The sequence below is a fragment of the Hermetia illucens genome, chromosome 3, assembly GCF_905115235.1.
Source record: "Hermetia illucens chromosome 3, iHerIll2.2.curated.20191125, whole genome shotgun sequence".
NCBI lineage: Eukaryota > Metazoa > Arthropoda > Insecta > Diptera > Stratiomyidae > Hermetia > Hermetia illucens.
The window spans coordinates 13,991,725-14,010,723 of record NC_051851.1 but is presented as its reverse complement, the minus strand read 5'-3'; the positions used below and the strand labels follow the sequence as shown (position 1 = coordinate 14,010,723).

The 18,999-nt window shown below is 44.5% G+C and overlaps 1 protein-coding gene across 3 annotated transcripts; it reads left to right on the top strand.

Moving 5' to 3' along the window:
- Positions 1–70: 70 nt before the first annotated feature.
- On the top strand, positions 71–18,098 carry LOC119651158 (AP-2 complex subunit alpha). Of its 3 annotated transcripts, none has more exons than XM_038054569.1 (11): positions 71–207; positions 493–676; positions 8,541–8,752; positions 8,912–9,105; positions 9,165–9,828; positions 9,891–10,078; positions 10,140–10,763; positions 16,281–16,563; positions 16,622–16,905; positions 16,963–17,170; positions 17,230–18,098. In XM_038054569.1, the coding sequence occupies exons 2-11, from the start codon at positions 613–615 to the stop codon at positions 17,305–17,307; spliced, it is 2,799 nt and encodes a 932-aa protein (XP_037910497.1). In that variant the 5' UTR covers positions 71–207; positions 493–612; the 3' UTR covers positions 17,308–18,098. The 3 variants fall into 3 exon arrangements, with proteins under 3 accessions (XP_037910497.1, XP_037910498.1, XP_037910496.1); XM_038054570.1 differs by having other exon boundaries at positions 16,966–17,170; positions 17,230–17,369; XM_038054568.1 differs by lacking the exon at positions 71–207 and adding an exon at positions 251–420 and having other exon boundaries at positions 17,230–17,369.
- Positions 18,099–18,999: the final 901 nt, after the last annotated feature.

Genomic DNA, 18,999 nt, shown 5'->3' with positions numbered 1-18,999 from the left:
TCGGCATGTGAAGAGGTTGATGTTAGACTGTCATTTTGATTACCACAAGTCGAATTGGATCTGTCTTCCATAGTTTATCACTGGACATGTAAACGTAGCAAGTGTCTGTAAATTGGATCCAATTCGGGAAAATCGATAGTTTTCCAGTTTTCGAGTTCGCTTGTGAGAGGTGACGTTTTTGGATTTGCGGATTAAGGTGTTTTTACGGTGAGTTGTTTTCTAAGAAATGCCATAGACTCCAGTTGGAAGTGCAGCGGGAGCAGATTACTTAACAATTGTGTCAGAATTGCATCGGAAACGTAAACGTTTCAACGTCAAAAGTGAAATCTAATTGAATTACACTTTCGGGAGGAGGTTCCCGAGCTGACCTGGTAATCTGTCTCCTGCGTGCAGCGCAAACATTATTCATCAGTCGCGAAAGTAATCATAGAAAAGCGACATTTAATCCTTTGCCTGGTTGAAATGCGGCTGAACCGCTCTTGTTTTTTGCAGGTCGCCGGGCGGGTACAGTGCGAAATTCTACTGCAGATCCCACTTCCGATAAGAGCCATTTGGGTCGCCCTCGTCTGTTTATAAGGAAATCGCTTGTGTTGGGCACAGTTGGCGTGAAAGATGGCACCTGTTCGAGGTGATGGAATGCGAGGACTGGCCGTCTTCATATCTGACATCCGAAATTGTAAGTAGCAAAGCCTAAATTGATGTAAATTGGCAAGACGGCGGCATCGCGGCTGGCGCGACTCTCGGCGACCTTCTTCCATTCGATGATATGGAGAAATTGAGTGATGTACTCGAGGGTGCACAGCGGAAGACGGCATTCTTGTGATATGAATAATTGGTTGGTGTAAATAGACGTACGGCTGATTTGGGAGGCGTATCGTTCTTGAAGACGTGATGTGTTCTCTGGCGCTCGGGCTCAGCATATCAGTGGAACGTTCCCACACGCGCGGCTTTGTGTGGTGATAAAGCGGGGCCAGGTCTTATTTTGTGTTCATTGCGAAGTTGTTGTTTGTGTTTTCACGGAATTGGGCCCGTTGAAGGCGGGTTTGTGGAGGATTCTTGCAGAGAAAAATGATTTTGCTTGTACTCGATTACTTGTCTAGGAATTGGCCCCCAAATTGCTTAGGAGAGCCGGTGTGCATCGCTGAGTTCGTTGACTCTTTGCCGTTTGATGTGGCTCATCCAGAAAATCCGAGTAAACATTTATTTCTGCATTAGTTCTGCATCCGCGCTGATTATTCTTATCAATGGAGGGTCAACCATAATACATGAATATGAAGGGGGAATGAGAGCAAACTCACATTTAAAGTATGCAAAGGACTGCATTCATGTTTTTTGATTGTCCTGGATTTCACGACAAGGACCAACGTCCCTTAAATAGGTCATTTATACAAGAGCTTGCAATTTGTAAATTTAAACGAAATTTTAGTCGTACAACTTCGCTCCCACCGTTTTCCAATAGATGGCTTTTGCCGTAAAGAATGTCCAAAATAAATAGATCATAAATGTCATGCACACAATAAGTTTGGGCATTTGCCAACATAACCTCGTAAACGATTTGGGTCTTCATCATAAAGTTGTCCTCAATTGAAAATTTACGAGCTAAAATCTTGTCATTTGTCTACTTCAACATGTTGAAAACTGTTGTTGGTGCTCATAAAATACTCTGAAATGCATTTGGTGAGGCTGCTATTAGTGAAAGAAGGCGTTGTAAGTTGTTTTCGAAAATGCTGATTGACGTCGAAGACCGGCATGGCGATGGAAAAAGGAAGAATTTCGAATATGCAGAATTGAAGGCATTACTTGATCAAGATTTGTGTAAAATAAAAACAAGGATAATTGGCGACTTCATTGGGGGTGATTTAATAAGGGAAAACAACATAAAAGGAAATATTATGACAACTGCAAGAGTGGAAAATCAAAAGGAGGTTCCCAGCTACCTTCGACGTCAGTAACCATAATAGTCTTAGCCCTGATTTCTCTGACTTTGGACTGATACGGTGTTGTGTATTATTAGTAATTAAAAACGACTGAAAAACAACGATGGATACAGTAAAGTGGTTTCGCAAAATGAAAATCCACGACTTTATGTCGGAAAAGTAGCGAAGTCCTGCTCTATCCCCTTTATTTTCCAGAAGCTACTTCCCCAGACTACCGCTTGTTACCATCAATGGCATCTGCTTGTTTGACAGGACAAGAATATAATGGCTGGTGATAGACAATTCTTTGAATCATAAATGTGTAACAAGCTTTTTGCAATAAAGTTTCGAATTTAGGTTTTGTGTATTTCTTATGTAAAAAATAAGTGCCTATTCCACGGATCAATTTGAGCATAACCCGTAGCTCGTAATATGTATTAATAATATTGGCTAATACAATATAATTTACCATCAGTGTGCACCTTAGAACCACTTTCCTAAAGTGCAGCAGTACATTTATGGTTTCGCTTGCTTCTCTAGCTTATATATTTGTACTGGTAGCCCCTGCTTGCCCTGCAACTCTGCATGTAATCCACAGCTGGTGCCTCCGCAATGGGCTCACTGTGAACGTTAGAAAGCCTGGACTAGTTATGTTCACTAGGAACGTCAGGTGGGGCAGCTATACGCTACCCACCCTTTCGATTTCAAGTTAACGTGGACGCATCATATCCAGGAACAATATCAGAAATCCTGCAGATTGCTCTAGTGCTGTAGGAATGCGATAGGTAAGACCTGGGGACTTTCACCCAAACGGATATACTGGATGTATAATCCATAATAAAACCCATTATGATGTATGCATGCATCGTCTGGTGGCCAAGACTGAACTTTGCTAAAAGCAGGAAGCTGCTAACGCAGATTCAGAGACTTGGTTGCCTAAGTATTACTGAAGCAATGAGTACTACGCCGACTGCGGCAGTTGAAGCTATCCTAAATTTACTCCCTATTCACTTGGAGGTGAAACGGAAAGCAGCCAATAACGCATATAGACTCGATACCAATATGGCCTGGAAAGGCGGTTAACCACACGGACATGCGTCTATCTGGAAATTCCTTGAAAAACATCCGGTAGCCCTGATGCCGACCGATCATATGGTTTTTCAGATTCGTCTTTGAAAAGACATACACTGTCGTAATCACCGAAAGAGAAGAATGGTCGACAAGTGGCCATGAGTCTTTTCAGATTACAGACCTAATAATCTTCACCGACGGGTCAGTCACGGAGAATCCGATTATAGAACTGGCCCGACCCCTCGGAAAAATGACGACCATATTCCAGGCGGAGATATATGCCATTTCATTGGCAGCAGAAGAATGTCTGCGACAAAAATGGAGGGGTCGCACCATTCGAATCTGTTCCGACAGTCGGGCGACATTATCAGCACTAAATGGCAACAACATATCAAGCGAGTTGGTGTGGAGTTGTCATCAGGTGCTGGTGAAACTTGGCCGACTGAACGAAACATTCCTGATGCGGGTGCCGGGGCACTCTAAGATTGCCGGTAATGAGGAGGCTGACAGGTTGGCTCGCCGAGGGTCTGGATCCACAACGGTGGGGCTAGAACCAGCTCTTGGAATCCGACCATCTACTGTCAAGTCTACTCTGAAGGGTGAAATTGCAAGGATTCACGCAACCGAGTGGAGAAATTTGAACTCTTGTCGGCAAGCGAAAATCCTTGTGAAAGAGCCTAGGGCGACTAGAGCGGCATTTTTGTTATTCCTTAAGAAGTGGGGCATGAAAACCCTAGTAGGGCTTTTGACGGGACACTGCTCCTTAAACTACAATATGGAAAAGATTGGGGTAGTGGTTTCGGCTATGTGCAGCCAATGTGAGGAGGAGGAGGAGACGGTCCTGCACTTTTTATGCAGCTGCCCGGCATCCTCAGATCTCAGACGAAGACACCTTGGCAAGGTTTTCTTCAATGAAGAATCTGCACACTCTCTGCCTCTGGAAAATGTTCTCAGATTCGCTAAAGCCTGCGAACACCGTAGGCGGGAAGGCATTGAATAGGCATGGGATAGTACAATGGGCCTAACAATGGCCTGAGTGCTCGGAGCTGCGGCTTCCCCCAGTTAACTAAACTAACTGGTAGCCCGTAGTCTTACTTGGGTTTTACTCCGTAATGTCACTGCTTCTAGACCCTTACTGGTGTATTTTGCCCCACTGTGGGATGTCGGGCCCGGTACTGGGCTAAAGCAATTGCTGTCTTTGGAAGAGGTCCGGCCGCTGGTTTTCGACTGGTCCTGTTCTAGAAGGGGCTGGCAACTGTCCAAATATGTAGATCTTGACCGTCAACCAGGCCACTTTCCCTATCCTCGACTCGACTTTTATTTGAATTTTGTGTTTGCTAGAATCGGCAATAATCCATAGATGCCGATTCTGCAATTGAGTAAAGTTCAGACATCGATTTTCCATAGCAATAAAAAAATGCAATTCATCAATATGCAAGAAGTGCATAACAAATATATACACAAACTACAGCACATGGTGAGAAATGGTGGGTATGCAAGTATTCGGAGCAAAGCAGCTTGAGAGATTCATTCGCTCTCTGTGCTGCTTGGGGATTGTACTACTGCTACGTCATCACCGTCCAGTATATCAAGCAATCGTTGTTTCGATTCATGTAACCCCATATCGGTCGCGGATGCCCTCATTTCAGAAGTGATCATGGCCATTGTCTCAGTATAACATTTTTGTCTTGGATTACCGTGAGAATGCTGCTCAGTATTTTTTGATAATTGGCTAGCACTTAGACGCGATATTCCTGTTTTTTCATTTTCTTTACGAAAGCGAGGATAGCGATACTCAAACGACTGTAGCTTCACACAAAACACAAAAACTTGTGGCAGATTAACCTCTTGAAATTATAACGACATAAATGGGATTTGGTCATTACAAATGGTGCCCAACATAGAGCGCCGTTTATAATGATATAATGCGGTTGGTTGATGGTCAATCGACCATCCTGAGGGGCCGGAGACGATCAAAAGGGAAGAGTTAGCCCCAAAACCTAAAAAAAATTGGCGAAGTTGACTGGGAAAATCCGCCCCTAAATAATAATATTCGTTGGCGCAATAATCCATATTGGATTAGAGAATTACAGTGTGTTAGAGAACTTCAATCAAAACCGTCACGGTACACTACAGTACACTGTAGCATTCAATGTGGTCAGCATTGCGCTCGTCCGTGGTTATTACTCTGATTTGACTTAGGTTATCATTCGCAGTTTAGTTGACTGCTCTTCGACATCCAGTCAGGACAATAAATCCCTCTGCCAGCAGAGATTTGAGCTGTGAGCTCAAGCTACGATAGCCTAGCGCTCTAACCACTTGATCCATCCGAAGGCTAAATACTGGAGGTCAATCGAAGTGTTCTGTCAACACGTGTTTGGTTTCCTCTATTCTATGCCAGCCAGGCACCGGAATGAGTCCTTTATCCGGTGCGTGAGCCTGCACCAGACAGATGGCGAAAATACTTTGATCAAATTTCAATCAAATATTTTGTCATTCCTCCAATTTCCACGTCATCGCCGCAAAGCTGAAAGGGCAATCAAACGAATGAAACCCAGAAAGAAACAGTAACGGGCTTTAGAAAACGAACTCGTAGGCTCAATGGGTTGTTTAATTGCATTACTGAGGAGGATGAAACACCATCTGACTAGCAACAAACACGACAATTTCATTATGGAAAAGCAGAAGAATGTTCAAATTACTTCCGATCCGGGACATCCCAACCATGAGGATCGTTGAATGCATTCTTGAAAACGGCAATTAGTGATTTCGTGTACTTCAAGTGGGTCATACAAGCGTCGGAAACCCACCCCGCTCTGGAAGGCTAAAAGGGGCCATCAGTGCGGAAATTGTAAAGCAAGTGCATCGAATGATCCTAAGGTGAAATTGCGCGAATAAGTTGAAGCCGTTGGCACTTTAAAAAAGTGTCTGGGATATGTTTTGGACAGGCAAAAGCTATCCGTGCGATGGATGTCGCGTTTGCTGGCCATTAACCAAAAATAGCGCGTTGGTGATTTAATAGTCGGTTCGGTATTGTTGTAGCATAATTGAGCAGACGCCTAGGTCCAATAGATAGTTTATTGGTGTTCCGCAATGTCGTCCGTCCTGTCGTTCTCTTTGGTTCTGAGTGTTGGCTGACTATAGAGACAATGAATGGCGTCTTGCGGTGATGGACACGAAAATGTTGCGTCACATCCGAAATGAGGATATTCGCGATCGATATAGGGTTGCACTGATCGTAGAAAAACTACGAGAGAGATGGTATGCTCACGTAATTCGCGCTAATGAGAATTCAGTTGGCAAGATTGGTCTGAACATCGAAGTCGATGGTAAACGACCAAAACGCCGTCCTAAACAACGATGGCTTGATACGCTGGATGGGGATTTAAAAGCCTCGAGATTGCATCCAGATCAGGCATCTGATAAAATAAAATGGCGGAACTGATCACAACGAGCCGAGCCCGCTTGTGAACGGGACAAAGGCTGAAGAAAAAGATGAAGAAGGATTTCGAAGCCTTTTCTGAATAATCTGCAGTTGCCGTACATCCCTTTCCTCTATATCGGAAATCTTTGTTGCTGTGTACTGCACAATTGTTATGCTCTCTATCTTTGACTGAAATCTTGCAGTCAAAATTTTATCAAAACCGGTTCCCAGGTCCATGAGAAAGCCATCAAAAGCGATATCGGTTTCGCGTCTGCTACCACTTGGCGTTTCAGACTACAAAAGTACAGTGCCGACTGTTAGAAGGAGAGGAGTACTTACCAGAGCCTCACCATCTCACTTCATCTAGGTCCAGAATGCCTAGCTTTTGTTACCGGAGTGTTCGGTCAAGTTGGAGAAAGTGGGCATTTGAGAAGCTTCAGAATCGTTGCTACGCATATTCCAGACACCAATCATCATCATGGATATCATCGATATCCAAGGTCGTAGCGTGAGGTCAGTCCATACCCGAGACTCCTTCGTTTTCCTTTTCACTTGCGGCATGGATTGAATTAGTGTGAGCCATATAATGGCTGTAGTTGTAATGGTTGCTAGAGAGCACGGTGCCAATCATCACCAGGTCTGCACTCTATTATGACAATTCGCAATGCCGGTACTCGAGAAGTTATCGGTAGTCTTTACAATTACACATTCACTGGTCCGTATCCTGCTCTGAACATGAACGATCATATGGGCAGATATTTTCGGTAGAAGGGTTTTTATAGACGGTTTTGGTTGCCACATACTTTCAACATAAATTGATGAACCGATTGATACAATTTGTCACCACCGCATTTTATTAACTCTGCAAATATATCGAGATGGGACTCACAGACAACTGCGGGCCGAATCGCCCCCCCTCCCCTCCTTTTTGGCGCTGGATATCAAAAACCTCTGAGAGAACTTTCTGGTAAGGGACGGATAAGGACCCCAAAAAGTTCATTGTCCCAGTAGGGTTACCTCATGGCTAGGGCCCTATTGTGGAAGGTCGTGTATAATGGAGTATTTGTGCTTCCTATTTGCATTGGGACAAAGGCTGTAGAAAAAGAAGAATACATATGGATGGGCACTCAGAACGTAGGAATGCGGTAAGGTCAAAGCCGTATGATCTTTGGCAATGCAGATGGGATGACTGTTCGAAGGATTGGTGAAGGCACAGACTCATTTCGAAAGTAGGGTATAGCTTGAACAGAATCAGGGAAAAAAACCAACCACAACATTATCGAGTTCCTCACGGGAGACGGCGGTTGCTACAGGCACTATTTGCATCGCTTTGGGCTAGATGATTCGCCGAATTGTCCTGTATATAGTGGCACATCGAAGGATCCAGACGATGTGATGTTCATTATTCAAGCTTCGCGATAAAGAGAAGGAATCTGAATTAAGCTCTGGAAAGCCTGGAGAGTATACTTGCAGAGATGCTGAGCTCGAAGGAGAGCTGGCTTACGGTTCCCTTCGCAATTGAAACAATATAGAAAGGAGGTAAGGAAGAGAAAAACTCAAAGGACGAGAAGCAGCAGACGTATCTTTCGAGGATTTTTACATGCACGAAAAAAAATGTGATGAGTGTGAGGCTGGTGATTCTGTATGCGGAAATCGGGGTCTTACTGGTTGCCGAAAGCTCGACCGGTGTTTTGTAATATGGCCCTTGGTGTTTGTACCGCGGTTGGCTGTGTCTACGAAGAACAGTGCCTTCCTTTTCTTGAATTTTAAACGACTGCATGAAGACGGCGAAATGGAGTTCACTCTCAAGGGCATTTTCCGAAGTACAGAGAGGTCTGACTCCTATGTCCCTAAGAATTCACGGAGTGGGACTTCTGCTTGACCGCTTACAGTTCCGTTCGAAATTCAGCAAGTTGGTTTGACAATTGTTGGATTAGCTGCGTTTCTACTGTTGATGGCGGCGAAATTGGGGTCACAAGTAGTGTAAATGGTTTCAGAAGCTGACCCTCCGCAGACAGGGCAATTGCATCCCTTCTGAATTACGCCCTTTTAACTTAAATTTTATTTATTCATAGATGATAGCTCCCAACATTTGATCTCTCCCTAACAACTTCAAAATTTCTTTGCAGGTAAAAGTAAAGAAGCGGAAATAAAACGCATTAACAAAGAACTGGCCAACATTAGAAGCAAATTCAAGGGCGACAAAACTTTAGATGGCTACCAGAAAAAAAAATACGTGTGTAAGCTGCTGTTTATATTTCTACTAGGCCACGATATAGACTTCGGGCATATGGAAGCTGTGAATTTGCTGTCTTCTAACAAATACTCAGAGAAACAAATTGTAAGTGAATAATTTTGTTTATACGATTTAACTAGGATTATTGGTTGAGCCTCGATTTTTATCAATGAAGTTAGTCCAGTGCTTTGGAATGTATTTGGAAAAAATCAGAAATTTACTATATTTTCCGTGTTGTGTAGGAACTAACCATTTTTTTCTCAGGGATATTTATTCATTTCGGTATTGGTCAACACAAACAGTGATCTTATTAAGCTGATAATTCAGTCTATCAAAAATGATCTTCAGTCTCGCAATCCAGTCCACGTGAATCTCGCATTGCAATGCATTGCAAACATTGGCAGCCGCGATATGGCTGAAGCATTCACTAATGAAATACCAAAGTTGTTAGTCTCTGGGTTAGTAAAACTTGGCAATCGGCTCTATTTCGTGGAGTTTATTTTAAAATATCTTACAGAGACACAATGGATGTTGTGAAACAGTCAGCAGCTCTTTGTCTACTGCGATTATTCCGTACTTGCCCTGAGATTATTCCCGGGGGTGAATGGACCAGTCGCATCATTCACCTATTGAATGACCAGCACATGGGCGTCGTAACGGCAGCGACTTCCCTGATTGACGCGCTGGTAAAGAAGAATCCCGAGGAGTACAAAGGATGTGTGAATCTCGCTGTTTCTCGACTGTCGCGTATCGTTACAGCCAGCTATACTGATCTACAAGACTACACGTATTATTTCGTCCCGGCACCATGGCTTTCTGTTAAATTGTTACGCTTACTTCAAAATTACAACCCTGTCACTGAGGAGCCAGGAGTTCGAGCACGCTTGAATGAAACACTCGAAACGATTCTGAACAAAGCACAGGAGCCTCCTAAGAGTAAAAAGGTTCAACATTCAAATGCAAAGAATGCGGTGCTGTTCGAAGCCATAAACTTGATTATTCACAGCGACAGCGAACCGAATTTGTTGGTTCGTGCTTGCAATCAATTGGGACAATTCTTGAGTAATCGCGAAACAAATTTGCGCTATTTGGCGTTGGAATCTATGTGCCATTTGGCTACTTCAGAATTCTCCCATGACGAAGTGAAGAAACACCAGGAAGTGGTGATTTTATCAATGAAGGTATGTGTGATAGCTTTTGGGTGTAGTTTTTATCCTCAACTGTTAAATGCTTGCTTTGGTAGATGGAAAAAGACGTATCGGTTAGGCAGCAAGCAGTAGATCTTTTGTATGCAATGTGTGATCGTAGCAATGCCGAGGAGATTGTTCAGGAAATGTTAAACTACTTGGAAACGGCTGATTATTCTATTCGTGAGGAAATGGTACTCAAAGTGGCTATACTTGCTGAGAAATATGCAAGTGACTTCACATGGTAGGCTTGGTTGATTACTTAAGTTCGATAGGGAGAGCTGAACGTTATTTTTATGGGACAGGTATGTTGACGTGATATTGAACTTGATCCGAATTGCTGGCGATTATGTATCGGAAGAGGTTTGGTATCGTGTCATACAAATCGTCATCAATCGCGAAGAAGTGCAAGGATACGCCGCTAAGACGGTTTTCGAAGCTCTCCAAGCGCCTGCATGTCACGAGAATATGGTTAAAGTTGGTGGTTACATCCTAGGTGAATTCGGCAATCTAATCGCAGGTGATTCACGGTCCGCACCACTGATTCAATTCAAACTGCTCCATTCAAAGTATCACTTATGTTCACCAATGACGCGTGCTCTGCTTCTGTCCACATACATCAAATTCATTAATCTATTCCCTGAGATTCGGACGAATATTCAGGAGGTGTTTAGACAACATAGCAATCTACGGTCGGCTGATGCCGAGCTGCAACAACGCGCGAGTGAATATCTTCAGCTGAGTATAGTGGCATCGGCTGATGTTCTAGCAACAGTTCTGGAAGAGATGCCTTCATTCCCGGAAAGAGAAAGTTCGATATTAGCTGTACTGAAGAAGAAGAAGCCAGGAAGGGTGCCTGAGAATGAAATCAAGGAGTCGCGTAGTCCGTTACCAATTGGTCAACAACAAAATGCTCAAACGAATCATAAGTAAGTATAAACTTTTAATGCACTTTAGCTATTTCTCAATGTCGAAATAATACGTCGGTCAATAAGTTCACAGGTTATTTCCGTAAAACAACACTTTTTTTTCCAAAATTCGGCTTAATTCGTCAACGTAGTCGCCTTCAAGAGTAATACAATAATTACAACGCTTTTCCAATTTCTCTATACTAGCAGTGTAAAACGATTTTTCAAATTTAAAATTTACCGCAATGTCGTCCGTCCTGTCGTCCTCTATGGTTCTGAGTGTTGGCCGACTATAAAAGACAATGAACAGTGTCTTGCGGGAATGGAGACAAAGCTGTTACTTTGGACTAGTGGCGTCACACGTTTTGATCCCAACCGAAATGAGGATATCCGCGTTCGTTATGGGGTTGCACTGATTGTGGAAAAATTGCGAGAGAGGCGTCTTCGATGGTATGGTCACGTAATTCGCGTTAACGAGAATTTTGTTGGTGAACAACTGGTAGTGGCTGAGGACTTGCTGTGGTGAATATGATGGGTCCGTCTAACTGCATGGACAGGATAGCGAAGAAAAACGATGCTTTCGATTATGTTGTGCATGAGACTGTGTGGAGGCGCGAACCTAAACACCACTGCGCACTGACCGGCCGTGGAAACAGCTGATGACCTGACAGGAAACCGAGGCGAAAAATGTCAATATGACAAGAAAAACTCTCGGGTAGACGGTCGGCGTGAAGTTGGGCGGACGCCACCAAGTTCAACCACTCTCGAGGAGACCATTGAAATCGTCACGGATGAGTTGGAGGAGTGTTCATACGTCCGCTTGAAGGAGCAGCTGATTCGGCGTCTTTCGGTCTCTTCGAGTTCACTAGGATGATTTTCAGCTGCGCAGATTCTCCAGAGGCCGAAGGCCACCCCTGATAGCCCCACTCTCCCTTACGAAACTTGAACCTTTTTTCGTCTACATGGATGATGTTTTCGTTGCTTCCCCTTCAGAATCTGAGCACTTGGGACATCTCGAGTACATATTTCAACGTTTTCTTTATGCCGGACTTGTCCTAAACGAGAGAAATGCAGATTCCTTTAGAGACAGGTAAAATTTCTCGGCCACTTGATAACCCCTGGCGGATTCTAACCTGACGTAGACAAGGTTGAGGCCATAAAGAGCATTCCTCTACCAACCATGGCAAAGGATCTGCGAAGGTTCTTCGGCATGTTAAATTTCTATCGTCGCTTCTTGCCCAAGGCGGCTTATCACCAAGCGCTCCTGAAAGCCTCCTTTTCTGAGAATAAAACTAAAGACTTCCGCGAGGTTGCGTGGTCTGCTGAGGCCGTCCATGCGTTTGAATCGGTCAAACAACAGCTTGTTGATGCAACACTGCTGACATTTCTTTAGCCAGATGCACCCCTAGTTCGTCAATGCCTCAGATACAGCGGTAAGGGCCACTTTTCACCAACGGGTGAATCAAATCTGGCAACCGTTGAGCTCCTTTTCAAAACAGCTCAACCCAGCCCAATGCAATTACAGCGCCTATGCTACTCGGCGCGTACCTCGCCATAAAATACTTTCGTTTCTCCTTTAAGGGAAGGCCGTTCACCGTGCTCGCGGACCACATACTTCTTACTTTCGCGCTTAGACAAAAGCTCAACAAAGCGTCTCCTCACCAACTTCTGATATCCAACATGTGACAATGTTGTTGCAGACGCTTTGTCCCGAATCCCGGAGGTCACTGTCTCCATCGTGGTCAATTATACGGCAATCGCCGAGTCGCAAAAAGACGCCGGAGAGCTTCAGAGCCTGAAGACAAACTCCAAATATAAATTCAAGGAGTGTCCTATTTTCGGGTCAAACTCTTATTTACTCTGCGAGACCTCAGATAAAGGAACCAGGCGATTTTTTCCGGCCGATTTTCGCGGGGAAGTATTTAAAGCAATACACGATGTTGCGTATCCACGCATCCGGACGACGAATCGGTTAGTCATTGGTAGATATTTCTGGTCGTCCACGAACAAGGACGTAAACTCTTGGGCCAGACAGTACATCGCGTGCCAGAAGTGTAAAGTCAACAAGCACGTTCGAAAGAAAGTAGGTGTATTTCCTAGGTCAACTAAGCACTTCCACACCATCAATCTCGACATCATCGGCCCTTTGCGAGACTCGCACGCATTCAAGTATTGCCTCACAATCATCGATAGGTGACCTGACCCAATACCTCTGTCTAACACTGGAGAGTGGATTCCGGGCTTTGGTGTTCCAGCTGTGATCATCACGGACCAGGGAATGCAATTCGAATCTACTCTTATCTCGGACTTAGGAAAGCGCCTGGGCTTCAAACGGCATAGGACTGCTTCATACTATCCACAGTCCAATGGTATGTTGGAACGTTGGCACCGGACGCTGAAGGCCGCCTTAATGGCGATCCGTCATAGTCACGGTCCTTGCGTCCTCCTCAGCCTCCCTGCAGCCCAACGAGAGGATTTGACGACCAGCCCCGGTGTACGAAGTGAATCTGCGCCTCCCCGCCGAGGACGCTGGACGTCAGAGCAGGGTTAAGCGACTCTGAAATACTGCGTCTGCTCAGAAACGCGGTTTCGAATTTGTGACCGACTCCACCGACATGCGACAACGGAGGTCAATACCCCCAGGGACTTCGAGACGGGTTCAACGGTCCTCATTCGGGTGGACGCTCCTCGGAGGTCGCTGCAATGACCACACGAGGGCCCCTTTAGAGTTCTGGAACGAGGCGAGCACTAGTTCAAGTTCAACGTGCGGTTCGGACCCAAGTGGGTGTCCTTGTTGAGATTCACCCGGTGAGCTCAATTAGGAGCTCTCTTGCGGACGGGTGGTGTGGATTTCATACTCCATTTGAGACTGTTCCGTTGGTTTCGCTTTACTAAATTGGGTGATCTCGCAAAACTTTTTAAATAAATTGATTGACAAAGTAACGTTGAATTAACCACTCCCACTATTGGCTCGACTTGCGTTTTGGCATCGATTGGTGGCCGCGTAAATCGACTAGACTAACGTAAAAAATCTGCACCGATTATCGGCCAAAATCGCGAAAAAGTTGCGGATGGCATGCAACTCACAAGCATCTTCATCGATGTTGCCGGTAAGACTCCTCTAGCACGGATCGACTTTATAATCACTCGCGTCGGAAGTAATCAATATGGCGACTGGTATTTTGTAGGACAATATGGTAGGTAGGTAGGTGTCAGTGGCCGCCTCACATGCATGCATTTGCTCGCGTCTGGCACAAGAGTTCTCGTGATCGGGATTATAAGCGGGTCAAATTCTACTTGACTTGGTATAGCTCCTAAGTCTTCGCTATCTAAGGCCCGCGGCTGCGAGGTAGTGCGAGTAGACTCTGCCCCTGACAGCAGCTAACACCGATGGTATTCACCGAAGGGCTGCCAAGAGCAGAGCCTCGCCTGGCTAATTCGCCAGTCCACTTACTCCCGGTTCGAATCTTCACCCCGCTGCTGTGCAATGTTCGTAAAGTTTCGTCCATTGGAGATTTATATGTGGAGAAGCTGTTTATAGCCCAGCCAATCTTATCTTCGGTAATTACCGATTATTTGATAGTCTCCCACAGCTGAGATGGTACCAAACCCTCCAAGCAAGGTTCTAACTCATAGTCCTCCTCGCTGGCGGGTATGAGCGTTTGAACCAGCAGCTCCAAGGTTTTACTAGAAGATTCCGTCCAGGACCCTTCCGACTTTTTAAGAAAGGATGGGCTTTTATGTTCCTTGGATAAAATCTTACTGAGCCTCGCGGATTGACTGGTGTTTTCGATGTTCTGACAATAGTCCAACAAAGACCGCCTCTTGACCGTCCTGATGGGCGACTTGTACTTCTTCAGGCAGTCGTTGTATGACTGCCAATATTTATGCCTGCAGGAGAAGTTGAAGATTTCTCAGTCAGCTAAGACTGGAGACATCTTCATTCCACCACGACGGCAGTGTCTTTTTGCTGTACTTAATGGAGCACGAGACTTTAAAGGCGGTATCGAATGCCTTTTCCAGAGCCCCGACCTTTGACTCCAGTTCGTCTGTCGTGCCAATGTTACAAATTTGCGCACCGGAGAGTTTTTTGTTAATTACTTGACCAAACTTTCTCTAGTCTATCCTCCTGGGGTCTCTGAAGGGTTTGGAGACCTCTCCGGCGAGATTTAGACTGAAAAGTATGTGTGATCCCGGAAGGATCTCTGGTCAGACACTCTCCAGTCCTCTACGCTAAGAATCTCATTGTCGGTTATTAGGGTGATATCAAGGACTTCCTTCCAACCGTCACAGTTCTCCGAGCTGGGGAAATGGAAGGTTGGTGTACTGCCCCTGTTACACACCGCTTGAAGTAACAACAAAATCAAAAAATGATTCACATCTCTCGTTGATTTCCGAGCTGCCCTAGAGCGTATGCCTTGCATTGGCGTCGCAGCCTATCAACAGGTTGGCCTTCTTTGTTGTTATGGTGTTCGTCAGATGTTGTAGGTCTTCTGGCGGAGCTGGTTGGTCATGAGCCATGCAAGTCGGGGAAATATACACGTTCTCTGCCCCCGCCTGCTCCAACTTGACCACGACTAGGTCGCTGGAGGTCCGGACACAGAAAAGCGTGTAGGCCCTTCCTCGCGAGAATATACGGAGAATATACGCTCTGGGTCTGTCCTGATCGGCGTCTTCTGTGCTGTGAAATAAATTAAAATATTTGCTTTGGAGCCCTTTGATGGTTTGGTCACCTCCGACCCAGGGATCCTGTATTAGTGCGATGTCGATGTCTTCCTCTAGGAAGAAGACAAGCAGATTAGCTGAGGCGCACTTCGAGTGCTGCAAAATTATCTGCGTTACCCTCAGCATGATCTGCTTGCGTGGGGGGTTCGTCAGTCCCCGTCGGGTCGTCGATCGTCATTTCCTCCAACAACTCGTTGGCGGCGTCGATTAGATCTAGGTCGTCGTCCGGTTTTGCAAAGCGGACCACTTTTACCTTTGCGTTTCTGACCCCGAACCGCACTTTATAGTCGACCCTTTCCAGTGTCTCCAGGCACTCTTCGTTTATACCTAGTAGAAAGGGTTGGCTGTTTGTCTGGGGTTTTGAAGACGCAGGGTTTGGACGAGCTTGTCCTTATCCATGCGGATCTTCGGCAACCAGATGCGAGCGACCGGTCTTCTGGGAATCTCGTCGTAAGGGTTGACATTGCGCTTCACGCCTTCCCAGGCGTTGCTGGTCTTAGCAACGCACGAACCGAGAAAGTCTATAGAGGATTGGTCCTCCCAGCTATAACTTGGAACCTACGGACCATCTGAGAGGAATCAAAACGGGAGGAAGCGGCCAAGGTGGTAGCTGAAGTCTTTCTTGGAAAACCAACACAATTATGATTGTAGCAGCCGTCTAGGCGGTGAGAATTAGACTTTTTGAACTATAGGGTTGCCATACTTTATGTTATAGTGGGATCATTTATGTGTTAGCCTCCTGACTTATTGGCCGATATATTGAACTGTTTCAAAGTTTCTATTCTATAAACATTTTCTGTTCCATCTTCCTAGGACAAGTAATAACACAAACGCTGATCTATTAGGACTCAATACTCCGCCATCGGGAGCGAACAACACAACCACATCAACACTAATCGATGTCTTGGGCGATATTTACAGTGGCACAAACAACACAGCGAATGCTGCTGTGAGCAATTCAAAGAAATTTATCTTTAAGAATAACGGGATTCTGTTCGAAAATGATTTAATACAAATCGGAGTGAAGAGCGAATTCAGACAGAACCTAGGTCGTTTGGGGCTTTTCTATGGAAATAAAACCCAAGTTCCACTTCAGGTAAGTCGCCCCTTATTGCCTAACACGTCCTATGTCTCCTGATGTTGAAAATCTGCAGAACTTCTCTCCGAAACTCCGTTGGGCACCTGAGAATGCTGTGAAACTCAATGTTCAGATCAAACCAATCGAACCAACTCTAGAGGCCGGGGCTCAAATCCAGCAACTTCTTACCGCTGAATGCATCGAAGACTATCCAGATTCGCCATCAATCGATATTGAATTCCGCTACAATGGGGCACCGCAGAAGATTAGTGTAAAACTACCGCTGACTATCAATAAATTCTTTGAACCAACCGAAATGAACGCTGAATCTTTCTTCGCACGATGGAAAAATCTAGGAGGGTAAAATTAGGTTGATTTCAATCCCAAGTTTCTGTTCGATTGATTTTTCATTCCAAGTAGTGAGCAGCAGCGAGCACAAAAAGTATTCAAGGCACAAGTTCCGCTAGATTTGCCTGGTGCCCGGAATAAGCTTCTTGGCTTTGGTATGCAGCTATTAGACGGGATCGATCCAAATCCAGACAATATGGTATGCGCCGGAATCATACATACGCAAACGCAACAAGTTGGTTGCCTATTACGCTTGGAACCAAACAGACAAGCTCAGGTTGCTCTCGGCTATTGCCATTGATCATGGAAATGTTGCTAAGTTTCATCTCATTTCAGATGTTCCGCCTAACGATTCGTTCCAGCAAAGAATCAGTGACTCTGGAGGTTTGCAATCTACTTGCAGATCAGTTCTAAGACGCGAACTACACTCGCAGAAAATCGGATTTAGTGCTATTTTTTTATTTCGCCTCAAGTTGTATAGTTGGGACAGTTTCGATTGAAGCGAATGAATGAGGTGTTCTTTTGTTGATTTAGGGGATGTAAATTTGCGTGGGTTCTGTCTGTTCAATGTTATGCGTGTTATGTTAAAAAGTTCGATTTGATTGCTGAGAGCTTCAATAAAATTCTGACCTCGTTTTTTATACCTTTTTAAAAGCTTCTCCAAACATTATCAAAGATGCATGAATGAGATCAATTGGAAACGCGGGTGTTGCATTCAAAGGACTCATTTTTTGTTATTCATTAAACGCCAATCGTTCGCTAAATTCGCACTTCGTGACTTATGATTGTCTGTTGTTGGAGTAAAATTGTTAGCTTCCAATTATCATTCTTCCGGAAGAATCTCATTCGTTCGTTTTACATCGAGGTGGACCAAAAGTATTGAAAACTATCTGTAAACAAGGCTTATATCGTTTATTCTTGATTATGAAAATATGATTAGTGAATATAACATGATGGAAAGACACAAATTGAAAATTTGAAGTCTGTAGGAAACGTATAACGCGAAGTTATATTGGAAAAATAATGAATTTGAACAAATTTATCTTTACACGTATGTGAAAAATAAATAAAAAATAATATAAATGAGATAAATATTGTAATCTAGTATGCTAAGATAAGAGAAGCAACACACACTTCGAATATATTGAAAACAAGTTATGAACTTTTTTCCTTACTGTTAAATAAAGTAATAATGTGTATCAGAACCATCTGCTTTTATTGCTCGTTATCAGTTCCAGATTTCCGAATTACTTTTCGTTTAACTTAGGCTTCGAATTTGGCTCAAAAACTACTGTCTACGTTTTGCTGGGACAAGTTATTTTTTGATATGCTCCAGAAAAAGGCTGATCCAACAATACCTTTGGATCTTATAGTTACGTTTGGAACTTAAAGCTTTCGAAATTATATTTTCTGGCCATTAACCACCGAACGACAGAATCGTCATCCCTTAAACATTGAAAAACTTCTCTCTTTTATCGTCTATAGCTTTTGCCCCGTTTCGGAATGCAGCTTGCTTGTCTGGGTCGGCTTTATCATTTCTATCAGTCGTAAACTTGGCCCGGTTGGAAGTGGTCTTTGGGTCGTGCACCTCGGCTTAGATTTCTGGCATGTAGATAACTATATCCAGGGTGCAAATGTCTTGATTTCAGACATACTCGTAATCATAACGAGTTAAGTCATGGATCTAGCGCAGGTGTTCAAAGGGTAGTATAGGTCCCAGGGCGAAACGTGGATTGGTACACACAATGGAGCATAAAACCTGGGAAATGCCTGCTGAACCAACACCAATAGCTCTACTACCAAACCCTATCTCCACCTCCACGTGGTGACCGCTGGGAGCTCTTTCTTAACGAAAAGCTGCAGACGGAGAAGGATGAAGGCGAGTCTCCCGCGCCTAAAAACGGGACAAATTGTACCAACTGGTCCTCCAGGTTGGGGGTTGGGTAGGGCTGACAACCCTACACGGAAAACAACTTGTTACGAAGCCACAACAGGAGCCTCGGACAGGACGTGTTTTAAAACGACGGACCCGGCAACGAACACGGAATAACAATTTGCGCATTTTCTCATGGAACGTGCGCTCCCTGTACAGAGATGAAGCTGATG

Coding starts and splice junctions, on each gene's coding strand:
- LOC119651158 (XM_038054569.1), top strand. CDS start 613: ATGGCACCTGTTCGAGGTGATGGAATGCGAGGACTGGCCGTCTTCATA. Junction 677..8,540: donor CATATCTGACATCCGAAATT/GTAAGTAGCAAA, acceptor ATTTCTTTGCAG/GTAAAAGTAAAGAAGCGGAA. Junction 9,829..9,890: donor TGGTGATTTTATCAATGAAG/GTATGTGTGATA, acceptor TTGCTTTGGTAG/ATGGAAAAAGACGTATCGGT.